Genomic DNA, 16,057 nt, shown 5'->3' with positions numbered 1-16,057 from the left:
AAGATATACACAGAAATGTTAACACATGTCTATGTTGCACATGTCTTATCTTTAACTTTTAAAAACAAGGAGGATGGGGCTTCCCTGGTGGCCCAGTGGTTGAGAGTCCGCCTGCCGATGCGGGGGACACGGGTTCGTGCCCCGGTCCGGGAAGATCCCACGTGCCGCGGAGCGGCTGGGCCCGTGAGCCATGGCCGCTGAGCCTGCATGTGGGAGAGGCCACAGCAGTGAGAGGCCCGCGTACCGCAAAAAAACCAAAAACAAACAAAAAAAACACAAGGAGGATGAATGACTTCTGAGATCAGCAAAGATAAGAGTGAGTGAGTGTCTCACTGTCCTAGTCTGATCTCCTGGAGCCCTGGTGACCCCCAAGTCTGTTTGGTCCCAGGGACATCTGGAGAGCCATGCATTTGCTTGCCCACTTGTACATGTGCCCGGTTACGAGATGGCTTGGTGACTCCCTCCTCTTTCGGCAGGACCAGGCGGTTGGGGCAGATGCAGTCTCTGAAAGTCTCAAGGATATTGTGAAGCACCTGGTTAGCTCTGCGTCCCCATCAGCGGTTCTGAGCACAAAGCCTACGGATGTGAGGGGAGTTCAGGTAAACCAGTTCACCGGGTTGTGGGTGCTTCATGACCCCCTGAAGGACCGTGGTCCACCCGCCTGGAGAATTTGTGTGCATTTCCCACGCTCGCCCCCCATCCCTGCACCTTGCCTCTGCCCCCCCCCCCCGCGGTAGAGCGAGATTGCATGGTTGCTTGCTGGTGGGTGATGACCACGGTCTGGGGCAAAGCTCTGAGTTCAGGGCACAGGGTTCTGAAGCCCCATGGGAGGAAAGGAAGAGGAGTCTGGCCCGCTCAGCAGCGTCCAAGCCGAAGTAGCCCAGATCCTCTCCTTTTAGGAACCAGAACTTGACTTTTTGCTGTGCCCCCAGAGACTGTTGTCTGGGATCGCACCCTTCCAGAACTAAGGTACCTGGGAACTGCCCCGAGGCAGGCAGAGTGAGCGCACTGGACCCACAGACTTTTAGCCCAGGACGGGGACAGCCTCCGTCCACACTGCCTCTCAGGGGTCTGTCGCCCTCAGGCAGTGTGGACACATGAGGCCATCTCCTCTGTGGGGTCCTTTCCCCGCTGGCGACCCCCCTCCCCATGCTGGGGCCCTCCCCACCGCCCAATTAGGTGCCAATTCTCTGGCTAAATTCACGTCCAGGGCATTCGCCCAGGACAGCCTCCCTGGGCTTGGTCCCGCACATCTCTTTTGGCGACACATCTAAAAACCTTGGCTTGAGGTCAACTAATTCTCCTAGTCATGAGCAGATCTTTTCGTGATGACTATGCAAAACACACTTACAGTCCCTAAAGTTATTTTTCCTATGTCTTTCCAGTATTTTTATGTGGCATGTGGAATAGCCACTGTTATTATATAGTGGGGGGTGAAGTCAGTGTGAAAGGGTAACTTCTTGTTTTTTTAAGTCTATTGAATTTATTACAGTATAGCTTCTGTTTTTTATGTTTTGGGTTTTTGGCCACGAGGCATGTAGGATCTTAGCTCCCTGACCAGGGATCGAACCCTCACCCTCTGCCTTGGAAGGCGAAGCCTTAACCACTGGAGAGCCAGGGAAGTCCCTCAAGTATAACTTTTCATATGATTTTTTGCTGCAGGCTCTCGGTCTCTGGTTCCTGTTAGGGCATCACCACTGTGAGAGTGTAGAGCCTGGAGACAAAATCTCTTTGATCCGCTGCACAGATATCAGGGGATCACAGTGCTTTGTGGTTCGCTCTGGGTTGAAGGTTATCAGAACAGGAGAAACCTGATGCGGCAGAGGAGCAGCTGAGTAAGCAGCCGAGCAGAGGGAGGGGCTCGTGGGTGTGCGCGCAGGGTTCCCAGGGCTGTGCCGCCAGGTGGGGCTCGGCCCAGAGACGGGGGGTCAGGCCAGGCTTCCCAGAGGCGAGAGCAGAGAGGCTTGGCTGTTCTCTCTTTCAGTAATTCTATCCTGGTGGCTTAGTTCAGATCAGAGCTGCCTGTTTTGAATATGACTATACATTTTTAATGTCAACGTTTGAGAAACTTCACAAAATAGTAGTGCATTTTTAGAATACACTGATTCAGAAAATAAAGGGACCGGGACTACCATAAATTCAATAATGCTTTTAAATAAATTTGTAGACTGTATGTATCAAAATAACACGCATATTATATTAGGGTTCTCTAGAGAAACAGAACCAATGGATGTGTGTGTGTGTGTGTGTGTGTGTGTGTGTGTGTGTGTGTGTGTGTGTATGAAATAGCCTCCAAAACTGCATGGCCAACTATACATTTATGTATAAAATATATATATTTAGACATATAAGGAGGCTTATTCTAGGGAGTTGGCTCATGCTAGAGGCTGACAAGCCCCGAGAGTTGCAGGAGAAGCCAGCAGGCTGGGACCCAGGAGAGCTGATGTTTCCACTCAAGTCCAAAGACAGGGAAAAATGGATATCCCAGCTCTGAGGCAGTCGGGCGTGAGGAATTCCCTCTTATCTGAGGCAGAGGCAGCCCTTTGTTCTATCCAGGCCTTCACCTGATTGGACGAGGCCCACCGCAGTGGGGAAGGCAATCTGCTTTCCACGGTCTGTTGATCCAAATGTAAATCTCAGGCAGAACCTCCTCGCAGACACACCCAGAATCACGCCTGACCACGCGCTGGGCACCCCACGGTCCAGTCACGTCAACACATAAGATTGGCCATCACGCATACGCAGTTGAGAAAACCTTGCCTCTCCACCCCAGACATGTGGGCTGCTCCGTCCCCAGTGCACAGGGACCTGGGTGTTGAGTGATTACTTCTTGGCCTCCCAGCACCTGCAGCTCACAGTGGGCAAGGCCCTGCCCTGGCTCCGAATCATGTTTTCTACGTGGTGACCTAAAGAACACTACAGTTGCTTGAGATGTTAGTAAGCATCCCCCGCCCCCAAAAGCACTCTGTGGTCAGATCAGCTCTTAGGATCCCTCCCTGGGAGGCGCTCGCTGTGCAGAGGCCTGTGATGTCTCTGAGAAGCTTTCCCAGGATTCCCAAATGTTTGTACCTAAGGAGCCCCTTGTAACTAACACTCGTAGCCATGAGTGGGAGGTGGAAGCTAGCTTGAGAAAGGCTGGTCTGAAGGTGAGGTCGCACAAGCTTGAGGAGCTCTCTGTTGGAAACACCTTGATGCCCATTTGAGGATATGGGGATGAAGCAGGCTCAAGGGGTACCTGCCTCTGCTTTGTCCCTAGCGTGGCGCCTGGATGACACTTAGATCCTCCCCACGTGGATGGCAGGTCTGCCAGGAGGTGGGAAGTAGCCAGTGTCCTGGCTGGTGTCGCACTTAGTGCTAGTGGGCAGTGGGCCCCTGCATCCCAGGGAGGGGGCCCCTGCATCCCAGGGAGGGCGCCCCACTCTGTCTCAAGCTCCTGCCCTGGGTCACGCGTGGCCCCATCTCCACCCACAGTGAGGTTCAGGGGAGTCCTCTCTGGGCGAATGCTTAACTCCCTCGCTTGCTTTCTGTGGGATGTACAAGGCTTCCAAGGAGGGGAAGCAGCTGTGGGTGACTGGTACCCTCCCTCCCCAGTGGTTACAGAGCAGGCCTGGGAGCCAGGCTCCCTCTGGAGGTTTTCTTGAAGATTCCTTCCGTGTAGCAGGTGTCCAGCGGCCACTGCCTCTTTGCCACGGCTCACCGTTCTTTGTCTTCCTTTTTGCAGCATCTGCAGCGCACTTCATCTACTCAGGAATCCTGCCCCCCCAAACCTCCAAGGGCTCATGAGCTCAAGCTATTGGTGAAGAATATTCGAGCCTCGCTGCTGAGCCATCCTGGTGCTTCAGGTGGGTGGTGGCGCGGCAGGGGCGCCCAGGTGAGGGCAGGGCACCCGGCTGGCTGTGGATGTGACCGTCTGCGGTGTGAGCAGAGCGGAGGAGGTGCCTTGTGGGTTGTCCGTGGCCTTTGCTTCCTCCTGTAGAAGGGGGGTGCCACATGGGGGGATTATGGGTGTCCGGAAGGCTTTGGGCCCACCGGGAGCCCTGTGTTGCCCAGAGAGGCTCCTATGGAGACAAGACAGAAACGTTGCAGAATGGGTGATTCCTTTTCGGTGATTCTGAGTCAGTGCTGAGACCCCGGATGCCTAGTAGCCTGGGACCGGACACATCTTTCCACTGTGGTGTGGTTTTTGCTAAGAGTAGCGATGAGTTCTTTGTATTGTCTGAGAACATCGGGGTTACTTATATTTATTTGTGGGGAGTTTCCTCCTGTTCCAGAAGTGCAGGTAGGACACACTGAACTACCTAGAAACTCTGTGAATGAAGCTGGGTATGGGTGGTGTTTTGGTAACTCACACCTTGCCCCCTGAGGCCACACCGCTTAGCAGCCGGGAGGGGCTCCCGGGACCCAGTCGGCCAAGGTCGGGGTCCCAATTTCTAACCTCTGCCAGCAGGTCCCCATCTGAGTCAGAATCTCTCCTTGAAAGTGACTGTGGTGATTAGTAAGATGATGTGTGTAGAACACCGAACACCACCTGGTACACGGTAAAGGGCCAACATATTCCAGTCCTTTACCGTTCAATTTTTTTTTTTTTTTTTTTTTTTTTTTGCAGTACGCGGGCCTCTCACTGCTGTGGCCTCTCGCGTTGCGGAGCACAGGCTCCAGACGCGCAGGCTCAGCGGCCATGGCTCATGGGCCTAGCTGCTCCGCCGCATGTGGGATCTTCCCGGACCGGGACACAAACCCGTGTCCCCTGCATCGGCAGGCGGACTCTCAACCACTGCGCCACCAGGGAAGCCCTACCGTTGATTATTGATTACACAGTATATTCACGGCTTTCTGCCATAGGGCAAGCATTGCCTCGAAGCAGACACAACTGTTCACTAGTGAAATGTCCTGTTATCTGGATCAAATACCTCCAAAAGTTTTGACTGAGCTGAGTTAGGTATAAAAACCTACCTCTGGGCTTCCCTGGTGGCGCAGTGGTTGGGAGTCTGCCTGCCGATGTGAGAGACATGGGTTCGTGCCCAGGTCCGGGAAGATCCCACATGCCACGGAGCGGCTGGGCCCATGAGCCATGGCCGCTGAGCCTGCGCGTCCGGAGCCTGTTGCTCCGCAACGGAAGAGGCCACAACAGTGAGAGGCCCGCGTACCACAAAAAAAACAAAAGCAAAAATAACAAACCTACATCTTTGTAAGAGGGAAATGGGTTCTCTGGGAGGTATCCCCAGATTTAGCAGTTACCCCAGATGCCCTTCCTTTTCCAAGCTGTTAGTTTTGTCCAAAGTGAGGCCCACATCTCTGCTGGAGTAATGTTGCCCCCAGGGAGGGCCCTCACCAGAGAGCTGTGCCCACAGTCAGAACCGAGGGGGGAGCAGGGGCACTTAGGGCAGCCCGGGGCTGTGGACATCCAGTGAGTATCCCCAGATGAGGTGCTTTGAGAGTTTGTAAATGGCAAATGAAAGGAACACTGGACCCTCTGAGCCACAGGTCCAGTGAGCCAAGACCAGACATTTAACTCGGCCTTTCTTTTAGATGCAAAATGTCTTAATGCAACTAGAAAACAAAAATAGAAGCCAATATGGTGCCCCTCTGTTTGATTACAGGCAACATTAACCCAGTATGTGTAGTTCAGCTGAATGATCCCATCCAGAAGTTCTCCAGCACCCTCTCGAGAAACACTACCACCCTCACCTGGGAAGAAGAATTCACCTTGTGCGTAAGGGGCCCGGGTTTCCATGGCCACACCTACTCAAGACTGCCAAATTCTAAAACCGTTCTGCAGCACTGTTCATACAAAAGAAGGGAGGAAGGGAGGGAGGGAGGGAGGAAAAAAGAAAATATAAAAAATTAAAAAGAAGTACATTAAGCATCTGAGGAAGCTGTAAGTCAGACACGGATTTCTTTTGAAGGCAGCTCTTAGTATCGATTCACTCCGCACCTACGTACCCACGCCCTGCTGTGACGAGAGATCTGTCGTTGGGCCTTCCACTTGCTTTAGAAACACACACCTTCCAGAGCAGAATGGCAGGAAACTTCCAACTGATACCAAAATCTGACAAAGAGAATGGAAAAAAAGGAAAATTGTAGACCACTTACAAATTATGATGTAGGAATTCTGACTAATGTATTATCAAATAGAATCCAGTAGCACATTAAAAATAATACACCAAGACCGACTGAGTTCATACCAGAAATGCAAGGATGGTTTAATGTGACGAGATCTATTAATGAAATCCACTGTGTCACTAGATCAAGGGAGAAAACAAACTTATTATTTCTCTGTATGCCCAAAAGATATTCAGTGACATTTAATAACCATTTCTAATTTTTAAAACTTAATTAGAACAAGATTTATGGTCACTTTTTTCATATGATTAAAAACAAAAAATCACTGTAAGTGATAAGTAGTAGGAACAGTCCCACTAAAGTCAAGAGAAGGATACCAACTGTTTTGTTCTAGAAGTACTAGTTAATGCAATTAGATAAGAAAAAGAAATAGTACACAAGTAAGAGGCAAAACTAATCATTACTTGGAGATAATATTATTGCATCTTTAGACTACTGCAGAAAATCAATTGAAGCTATTAGAAATGATGAATATAGGGTAGAAATAATAATATTATAAAAACTAATGTAAATAATATTTCAGTAAAGTAGCTGAGTACAAAAATACAGAAATCAATCCCTTTCTGGTGCGTAAACCATAATTAGAAAAAGTAATGGAAGAAGGTGTCCCATGTATAATATAAAGAGCCTTTATAAATTATTAATGAAAATATGAGCACTCTCTTAGAAAACTGGGCAAAACTTCTGTACTAGAAAAGCAAAAGTAAGAGCCGTAGATAGCCAGAAACATCTGAAGAGATGTTCAATCTCAGTAATAGCTAAAGTAATGCAAACTTAAACAAAAGAGATTGTTTTTCGCCTTATAGGTTGGTAAAGAAAAAGTGAGAAAAGCCAGTGGAAACACTGTATGTATTAGAATAATCATTCTGGAGGCCATCAATATGTATAAAAAAAGAAAATCTCTTACATGCACGTACCTTTTGATTGACAGTTGCTCTTTTCCTAAGGAAATAATCACACAGTGTGTGCAAAGATATATGTATGAGGATATTTATCTCAGCTTGTTTATAATTACAAAATATTGGAAACAACCCATTATTAAGGGTTGGTTATTAAGGAACTGGCTGAATAAAATCTCTTAAGGCCAGAGCGTGGAATACTAGACACCTATGAAAAAGGATGTTGCTCTGTAGTTATTGACGTGGAAAGATGTCCATGATATCATAAGTGAAAAAAATAGGTTACAAAGGAGGAGAGAGGTATGTTATGTTCTATATTTGTTTTCAGACAATTATATGGCTATATCTTTCAATACAGTACCTACTAGCCACATGTAGCTCTTTAAATTTCAATTAATTAAAAGCAAACAAAATTAAACCCAGTTCCTCAGTTTGCACTGGCCTCATTTCAAGTTCTGAATAGCTGTATGTGGCTAGTGGCCACCGAATTTGATAGCATCTCTACAGAACCTTTCCACCATGATTCAGAAAGTCCCATTGGATTACCCTAGGAGACCAGTCACCAAATATTAACAGTAACTATTTCTGGATGGTGAAGTTGCAGATAATCTTTGTATTTTGGTTATATATCTTTTTGTTTCTTAAATATTGATGGTGATTTGCATTCCTTTCTATCATCAGGAAAAAAAAAATACTATTTCAAGAAAACAGTAAAGTATTTTTAAGGATTCATGGCCCTTCTTCCTTTCCACAGTGAGCTGAATGCCAAGTCGAGGGAGTTGCACCTGCAGATTTCAGAGGATGGGCGATCCTCAGAAGGTGGGTGGTCAGCAGGCAGACGGAGACCCTGCTCTCTGGGAGGGTCATCCAGCGGCCCTGACCAGGGCCTTGGGGTGGGGAGGGTGGGAGACCCAGCAGAGCCTCGGCCCCTCCCCCTAAGCCACTCCAGGTCTTCCTAAGGGAATGTTTGGTCGGAAGTCCATTCTGTTATTAGCAAGGTCAAATGTTTTGGGAAAGAGTATATTCAACTGGTTCTTTTCTTTTTCTTTTTTTTTTTTAAACGAATATCAAAAATCTTTTATTCAGCAGTTCTTGGCTTAGAGAAGTTCTCAACCCTCTTAGCCTTAATAGACCTTTTACTTCTTTTTTTTTTTTTTTTTTTCCGGTACGCGGGCCTCTCACTGTTGTAGCCTCTCCCATTGCGGAGCACAGGCTCCGGACGCGCAGGCTCAGCGGCCATGGCTCACGGGCCCAGCCGCTCCGCGGCATGTGGGATCTTCCCGGACCGGGGCATGAACCTGCGTCCCCTGCGTCGGCAGGCGGACTCTCAACCACTGCGCCACCAGGGAAGCCCCCTTTTACTTTTTTTTTTTCCTTCAGTTTTTAATTGTGTTGATACATATAACTTAAAAGTTACCGTCTTAGCAACTTCTGAGTGTAGAATTCAGTGGTATTAAGTGAATTCTCCTGGTTGTGCAACCATCACCGCCGTGCATCTCCAGAATTCACCTTACAAAACCCAAACTCTGTCCCCATCAGACACTCGCTCCCCAGGCCCCTCCCCCAGCCCCTGGCCCCCACCCTTCTGCGCTCTGTCTCCATGAATTACAGCTGACTCTTCCTTGTAGAATAAGCCATAGCAGCTTAACTTGGACACATGCTTTAGATACAAGTCAGCAACAAATAGAGGTAAAAATCACTAGTGAGCGTGGACCTGGTGTGTATGTGTGTAAATCAGTAGTTTCAGTATTTATTAGGTTTTTAGGAATCCCTATGAACGTACCAGAATTGGGAAAGGTGACCCTTCCCTGGCTTATTCTGCTGTGAAACCTAGCCATCTGGTTACCTCCTAAAGTTACAAAGGCATAGGAAAAACAATTCAAGCTCCTAGGTAGTGGCAAGGATTTTTGAGGCAGTTTCCCTGGTTCTGTAGTCTAGAGATAACTCAGATGCCCCTGAGATAAGAACTGACATTCCAAGAGAGGGCGTGTGGTCTGAACACGGGGCGGAACCACTGTTTTCCTAATCCATTCCTGGGGCACCACCCCTGTTGGCTCCATTGGAATTTCATTCCAGTCCAGCCTGATGGGATCTATGAAATTTCAAACTTAAAAAAAAAACACAAAACCCAGAACAAACAACAACCATATAACCTTTCCTCAGGCTCATATATTTTTAACATCTTGCCCCATTTCCTTTATTATTTGTACTCACAATTGCTGGTTGCTCTCACTTTGCTCTCTCTGTCTGTCCACACACACACACACACACACACACACACACACACACACACACCCGAGGGTAAATGTGTGAACCACGTGAGTGTAAGTTTCGGGCATCCTGGCCCTTTACCCTCAATTCTTTAGTGCGTATTTCCTAAGAGTAGGGATATTATTTGTCCACAGCAAGTTATCAGCTTCCTGAGTTACACTGGTCCACTTCTTTACTGCCCAGATTCCAGTTTCCGTCAGCCAAGCCCCTGAGGTCCTTCCTGGCAGTATTTCCCCGTCCTGTGTAGGATCAGATACTGCCTCTTGATGGTCACATCTGTAGCCTCCCTTGGTCTGGAACAGTTCCACAGCCTTCCTTTGTCTTTTATGACCTTGACTTTTCTAAAACTTTCTGAAACGGGAGCCTCTCCCAGTGAGCGGGGTGTGTGTCCAGAGTTGGTTCTGGTTGCAGCCGCTCGGGGGCATCCTGTTCCTGTGGAACCCCATGGAGACACCCCCGATGTTCCCCGTTTGTCCCCTGTCTCTTTAGCTCTGTTGGCGATGACGACCGTCCCCTTGGATTTGTTCAAGAAGCAGCCTTCTGGGCCACAGAGCTTTACGCTGACCAGCGGGTCCTCCTCAGGCAGCTCAGCATTGGGTTCGGTCACTGCAGAGGTATGACGTCATTCTCTACGATGCCCAGGCCCAGCTCAACCCACTCGAGAAAAGGGACCTCTTCATTTATGTCTGTCAGGGTCTTGCTCTCGCTTCAACGTAAAGCAAGAAGCTTGTCCGAGACCTGATGTTTCCTCCCAGGCGTTTCTAGACATGAATGGGCTGCTTCCTGCCCAGGGTTGCGTTGCACTGTCTACCTGACGTAACTTTCCGTGATGCCCTTTCACGCAGGCCTAGCCCATAAAGGGCTCTTTTATTTCGTTTGGTTCTCCAGCTTTTGTTCCCATCATTGTGTGCTGAGTGGCTGGGTTTGAGCCCGGGTCTCATCATCCTGTGTCAGTTCCGGGGAAATCGGTTAATTATAAGTTACTTATGATACTAAGCGACAGCTAAAGACATCAGAGGTTATCGCAAAGGCAGGCAGCGCGCCGTGGCGGGGTGTCCGTCTGCGCTGACTACGAAGCAGGTAACCAGCCCTCTCTGCAGTTTTCTTACATAGAACCCGGTGAGGCGAAATCCTGGCAACTGCCTCCATCTGTTCCTGCTGCAAAGATAGAAAAAGACCGCACGGTGATGCCGTGCGGGACCGTGGTCACTACTGTCACTGCCGTGAAAACCAAGCCTCGCTTCGATGCAGGGAGGGCGTCCCCGCTGAGCTCCGGTGAGTTTCCTCCCCGCAGAAACTCTGAAGTCACGCCTCCCCTGTAAATGTCTTGCCTCTATAAACTGCAGAGCGCTGTAGGCTGCAGGGTTATCTGTAAGAAAATGTCCTGGTACGGGAATAAAGGGAATTGGCAAGGCTTCTGCATAGCTTTTATTTTTTTCAGACAATTATCTTTCTATCTTGTCAGACACATGACAAGCCAAAGCAAGGTTCAAACCTGTAGTGAATTCTGAAGGTAAAATCTAGGTACTAGATGAAATATCCCGTTCCATTAAGTACTCCATGAGGTTTACGTGGGGACAGCACACTATCTTGAAACATTAGATGTGAGCGGCCAGCATAGAGTTTCTTATGGTAAAAGCCATTCATTCGAAGGCTTGACGTGCAGTCATTTTACATCTAGCCGAATTCTGTACCTGTCCCCATGGCCACCGCCCTGGAGACAACTTCTGTATAAGTGTATGATTTATTATTTTTTTTAATTTATAATGTGTTCCTGCCTGTACAAGAGTATTATCATCCCAGAATAAATCACCTGGCACTGTTCTTGAATGCAAAACAGAAAGTGAGATTCCAATTTAATCAAAAGGTTTCTGAAATTTTATTTAAACCTGGGCTTCCAATGCCCCTTTTGGGCATTCCTCCCCTCCCCAAAAAAAGAATCAGAGAGGTTGTTAAAAATATCTTAGGGTTTGCCTCTTACCTTTTCCAACTGCATGTAGAGTTGAAGTGAGGTGTGATTTCACTTCCCGGTAACTGTAAGAGTCAGACAGCTTTCGGAGGGCTGTTGTAATCAGGATGTCTCCCGGGCAGAATCTCCCCTGAGGACACCTGTGAAGGTGAAGGTCATCGAGAAGGACATCTCCATCCAGGCCATCTCCTGCCACGGCGCCCCCGTCAGCAAGATGTTCTCTTCCTCAGATACAGGTAACGCAAGGCCACTCGAGATGGTCCCTGCTCAGCTCCTTCAGGCTCTGCCCTCGAGCCCCGCATCTGGTGAGAAGGACGCTTTTCCTTTGTAGAGTTTGGGGAGAGGTGTTTTAATAAAGTAAGTGAGGAACTATCTAGAAGGAGAGAAGGGAAATGGAAGTCGACGGAAGACCAGGTGTGGCGTGGGCATCCCTGCCTTAAGTCTTAGGGAACACTTGAACAAAGGAAGCGCAAAAAGCCAGCTGTGCCTCACTGTGTCAAATTTCTGAATGTTATTTTTTCTCTTATTCAACGTACTAGTTCCGCGGATGTCATAAAATAAGCAGGACTCGGGGGCCATAATCATAAAGGCAACTTTGTTTTTTCCCCCACTGTCCCCTGAAACCTGTTTAATAGGGTTAGTCTCCCCTGGAACTCTGAATGCAGATATCCCACTTTTATGGTCGCCTGTGTCACTGTCTCTTGGAATCAGAGCATCATCTAAATTTGGGGGTTAAATTTTCTCCCTTCGCTCACGTGTGACCTGCAGTCTGAGAAGGGCTGGGTGGGCAGCTTCTCCCCACCGCCGTCCACTGAGTCCTGTTTCTGACCCTGCCAACGTCAAGGACAGGACAGGGAGGGATAGGCAGTGGGCAGGCAGCTCTCACGTGATGCCTGCTGTCTTGGGATGGCCGTGTGTTCTCCGAACCTGGCGGAAGTGGAAAACTGCCTCTTTCCCTGGGGGAGCTTCCCTGGTTGTTTGGAAGCTGCAGGGCCCCCCAGCTGCAAAATCCTAGACAGAAGCAGTGCCCCTCACTGGCCGCTCCTGGGGGCCCTGTCTCAGCTCTGCTTTGTACCACGGGGGCACCTTCCCCGCGGGCTGACATCCCTGCTGTGGCTGCCCCTCTGGTCTGTGGGTGCTGGCAGCCCGCACCGTGCAGCCAGGAGCCCTGCAAGCTTCCTCAGGCACAGCTGGCACCTGGACGGGCTCGCCGACGAGGGACAGAAGCTCTGGGCTCCGCGCCCCCCCGACGGGTGTCCCACGGCCTGGGACTCACAGCGCAGCCCTCTCCCCAGGCGTCCTCACCACATCCCGCTCTTCCCCCCGGGGTCGGCGGCCACAGAGTTCTCAGCCGCTTGGTCCCTCGCCACTGCCTTGGGAAATGTAGCGTCTGTGTTTTTAGAGAGATTTTAATAGTATCTTACATCCAGTGATTCCTAAAGGATTTCTTCCATTTTATCACTTCCAACAGGCCTAGTTTCTTGAAACCAAATCCACCTCTACTTCCGAGAAAGATGCTGGGCTGGCCTTCTCTTAAGGGCCTTTCTAAACCCTCCTAGCATTGACCTAGACATTTTCTAGGAAGTTCTAAGTTGAGAAATCTTTTTCTGTAAAAAACATTCTCAGGAATTAAAATTCCTTTACTACTTTGAGTTGATATCATAAATTTTTTTGTTGTTTAACTGAAAGTTATCATAAAGTTTTATGTGTATATGTTGACCAAAAAAAGTTGATCTTCCTTTTGTGGGATATCAATGTATGTTTTAAGTCATTAAAATACACACACACACACACACACACACACAAAATGTAGCATCTGTTGTCAGCGGGTCGAGGCCAGACTGAGAAAAAGTTCCTGGTAACATCCTGCCCCTTAATCCCATTGTCCTTTCCATCTTCCTGCTGCAGCAGACACCTTAGTGTGAGTTCCAGCAGCAGCTCTGCGTGGGAGAGACCTGGCGGGGCATCTCAGCTCCGCCGCCCACCTGGCTGTTTCCTACCTGCCCCATTTCTCAAATGGAAACTGAAAGGCACCTCCCGCAGAGGGCTTGCGGTTAATTACCTGAAATGATGTGCACGGAGCTCCTTGCAGGGCACAGGTCCGTGTAAGCCCTCCCCGGATGTTGGCCCGGGTGTGGAATTAACCCTGGGAAGAAGCAGCTTCTGTGAACCAGCCCTCGGTCACCCTGAACACTAGTTTTTGTGTTCAACCACTCCTGGGAGGGCCAGGGAGTAGCTGCGTTGCCTTTCAAAGTTCACAGTCTCCCCAAAGCTCAGAGGTTTCTGTTTTTCACCTCAATCGAGGCATATTTACATTCATTAAAGTGCGTGATTTGAAGCGTACACCTCGGTGAGTGTGTGTAACCACAGAGCATCAGCTCCAGACCCAGGGGCGTCACCTGTCCTGCTCATGAAGTTTCCCCAGAACCCAGCCGTGGACACTTTGACATCCGGCCTCTGCTTCCTAGCTTCCAAGTCAGCTTGCAGTACTTGTGACGGGCCGGCTGCCCACGAAGTCACTGTCTGGCCCTTTACAGAAAATATTTGCCACCCCTGCTTAAGGACCAAATCTGTCGCTGCAGAAGTTCCTGCCAAAGCTTCAGATTTCGTTAACGTGCTTCACGCCCGCTTTTCCTCCGGCAGAGCTACTGGTGCTGAGCGGTGCCGACCCGGTGGCCGAAGTCGCCATCCGACAGCTCAGCGAGTCCTCGAAGCTGAAGCTCAAATCCCCGCGGAAGAAGAGCACGATCGTCATATCTGGGGTCTCCAAGGTGAGCCTCTGCCACTCGCCCCGCGTCAGCCCGTCCCCAGCCCGTGATCAGCTCCGGCGAGCTCCACCCCCAAATGTCAGCTTACATTCCCTCACCCACGAGGGGTCATTCGTGACGCAGCTTATCCTGCTGAGGAAGGAAACTTGAAAGTTTCTGACCGGGGATGCTTTGGTTGTCGAGAGGTTGGTCAATCATGTGAAGAAAACTTATTGAAAGAGAAAAGACCAGCGTGATGTCAACTCCCCTTTGGGGCAGAACCTCCACCCTCGTGGCTGCCCCATCCTGGGGAACTTTCACTTCACACATTACACGTTTCCAAACCGTTTGCATTCTGCAGTGAATGTGTATGCCTTTCGCGATCAGAGAAACGAAGCTTGTTTTAAAACTTATCCTGAGCCCCATTGCTTCCTTCTCCTGCTCTGTGACCTTTGTCCAGAGCAGCTGGCGGGTGCGAGGCGTCCCTGGCGGACGCCGGGCAGGCAAGGGCCCACATTACAGTCCCTTACCCTTTTTAACGTTTCAGAACAAGCAAGGAGAATGTGAGCAATGGAGGGGTCGGTGGGACATTGGGTAGCTGGGAGAGGATGAGGAAGATGAATTTTTGGACACGGAGGGTGGGTTGATACTTTGAGGGCATGAGAGGGTGGGGCGGGAGGGCATGATGACAGTTGACCCCTTGGCTACTGGGCGAGGAGCCAGAACAGGTCCTGGGAGGCGCCAGAGGTGAGTCACCAATGTGGCCTTAGTGTCCAGGGGCCGGGTGAGTCTCTGGGCTTACCTGCGTGCGCTTCCAGAGGCAGCCAGCAGGGGGCGATGGCGTCCCTGGAAGCGCCTGGATGGCGCTTTTCTTTAGGATGAATAAATAAATGAGTGAAATAAGGGCAAGGCTCGTGACCGTCTCCTCCTCTGTGCCTTCTCTGAGATTTTATTCTAGATCATTTAGTCCATCCAACCGACTGCAGTTAATATCTTTGCTGATGACAAAATTCTCCCAAACTGAGTCAGTGGGCACTTCTGACTTGGCTCAGAAAAGGGCAGTTGTCACCTATCACTTAGCAGACTCTCCTGTGCAACTGCCACGCAGATCAGGAACAGCAGACCGGCCCCCAGGTACCCGCCCCCCCCCCCCACCGCCATGTCCCTGCAGCCACTTTCCTGCCCTCCAGCGAACCACTTTCCCACCCCCAAGCACCTACATCTCCTTTACGTATAAATATAACTCTTAGGATACAAAGTGCATAGCGGTCAGTTCCTCCTTGCAGGAAACACAAAAGTGCTGTAGGAACAAAGGTTAAAGATAAATCGAATCTGGCACCCCGGAGCTCACATCCTCTGTCACCCTGTCTGCCAGCCCGTACGTAGGAAGGATGCTCTTCCCCCAGACCCCCCCAGCCTGCGACCTCGGGCCGACCCTCTGCCACAGGAGACCTTCGTCCACTGCGTTTCAGCCCATGCTTCCCTTACCTGCCTCCTTGGAGGGCCGGGGTGCCTTCTGACGCTGAAACCGCCAGCCAGGATGTTTGGACAGGGCTGCTGAGGCTTCTCCTCGCCCGCTGCTTCTTCCAAGTATCCTTGGCATCTTCCTCACCCTGACTTTGTCTCTCACCCCCCGGGTAGACCTCACTATCTCAGGACAACGACGCCTCCCTGATGCTGGACTACGCAGCCTCCATGGACAGCACCTGCCAGAAGGGTGCCCCGGACCAGCCAGGGGCGGCCGTGGCCCCTGCCCCACCCGAGGAGGGGAAGGAGACCCCCGCAGGGGCCCGGCTGGCCCTGGAGCCCCAGGAGACTGAGCTGGATTCCTGGGACTTGGAAGAGGAGCCACCGGCCGGGGCCGGCGCGTGGGGTGGCCCGGCCCCGCGGGACCCCGCTGGGGATGAGCTGTCGGAGCACTCCCTGAGTGTGTCTGAGCTGGAGCCGGGCACTTCCCAGAAGCGTAAAGGTACCAGCCCCTCCCGTGCCCGCCCTGCCCACCCCTCCTCACTCCCCACCGCTCCCCCCCGCCCCACGGCTTTGCTCTC

The 16,057-nt window shown here is 50.4% G+C and overlaps 1 protein-coding gene across 3 annotated transcripts in view; it reads left to right on the top strand.

The window, feature by feature from the left end:
• The window catches only part of C2CD2 (C2 calcium dependent domain containing 2), a 63,012-nt gene that overhangs the window by 34,499 nt on the left and 12,456 nt on the right, over window positions 1-16,057 (top strand). For all 3 annotated transcript variants that reach the window (XM_033856110.2, XM_033856112.2, XM_033856113.2), the window contains exons 5-13: window positions 477-599; window positions 3,722-3,842; window positions 5,601-5,709; window positions 7,777-7,841; window positions 9,783-9,907; window positions 10,394-10,568; window positions 11,385-11,498; window positions 13,906-14,033; window positions 15,651-15,978. In XM_033856110.2, coding sequence (XP_033712001.1) covers window positions 477-599; window positions 3,722-3,842; window positions 5,601-5,709; window positions 7,777-7,841; window positions 9,783-9,907; window positions 10,394-10,568; window positions 11,385-11,498; window positions 13,906-14,033; window positions 15,651-15,978 — 1,288 coding nt within the window. The remainder of the gene's footprint in view (window positions 1-476; window positions 600-3,721; window positions 3,843-5,600; window positions 5,710-7,776; window positions 7,842-9,782; window positions 9,908-10,393; window positions 10,569-11,384; window positions 11,499-13,905; window positions 14,034-15,650; window positions 15,979-16,057) is intronic.

This window comes from Tursiops truncatus, chromosome 4 (assembly GCF_011762595.2).
Source record: "Tursiops truncatus isolate mTurTru1 chromosome 4, mTurTru1.mat.Y, whole genome shotgun sequence".
Classification (NCBI taxonomy): domain Eukaryota; kingdom Metazoa; phylum Chordata; class Mammalia; order Artiodactyla; family Delphinidae; genus Tursiops; species Tursiops truncatus.
This window is presented reverse-complemented; position numbering and strand designations above follow the sequence as displayed.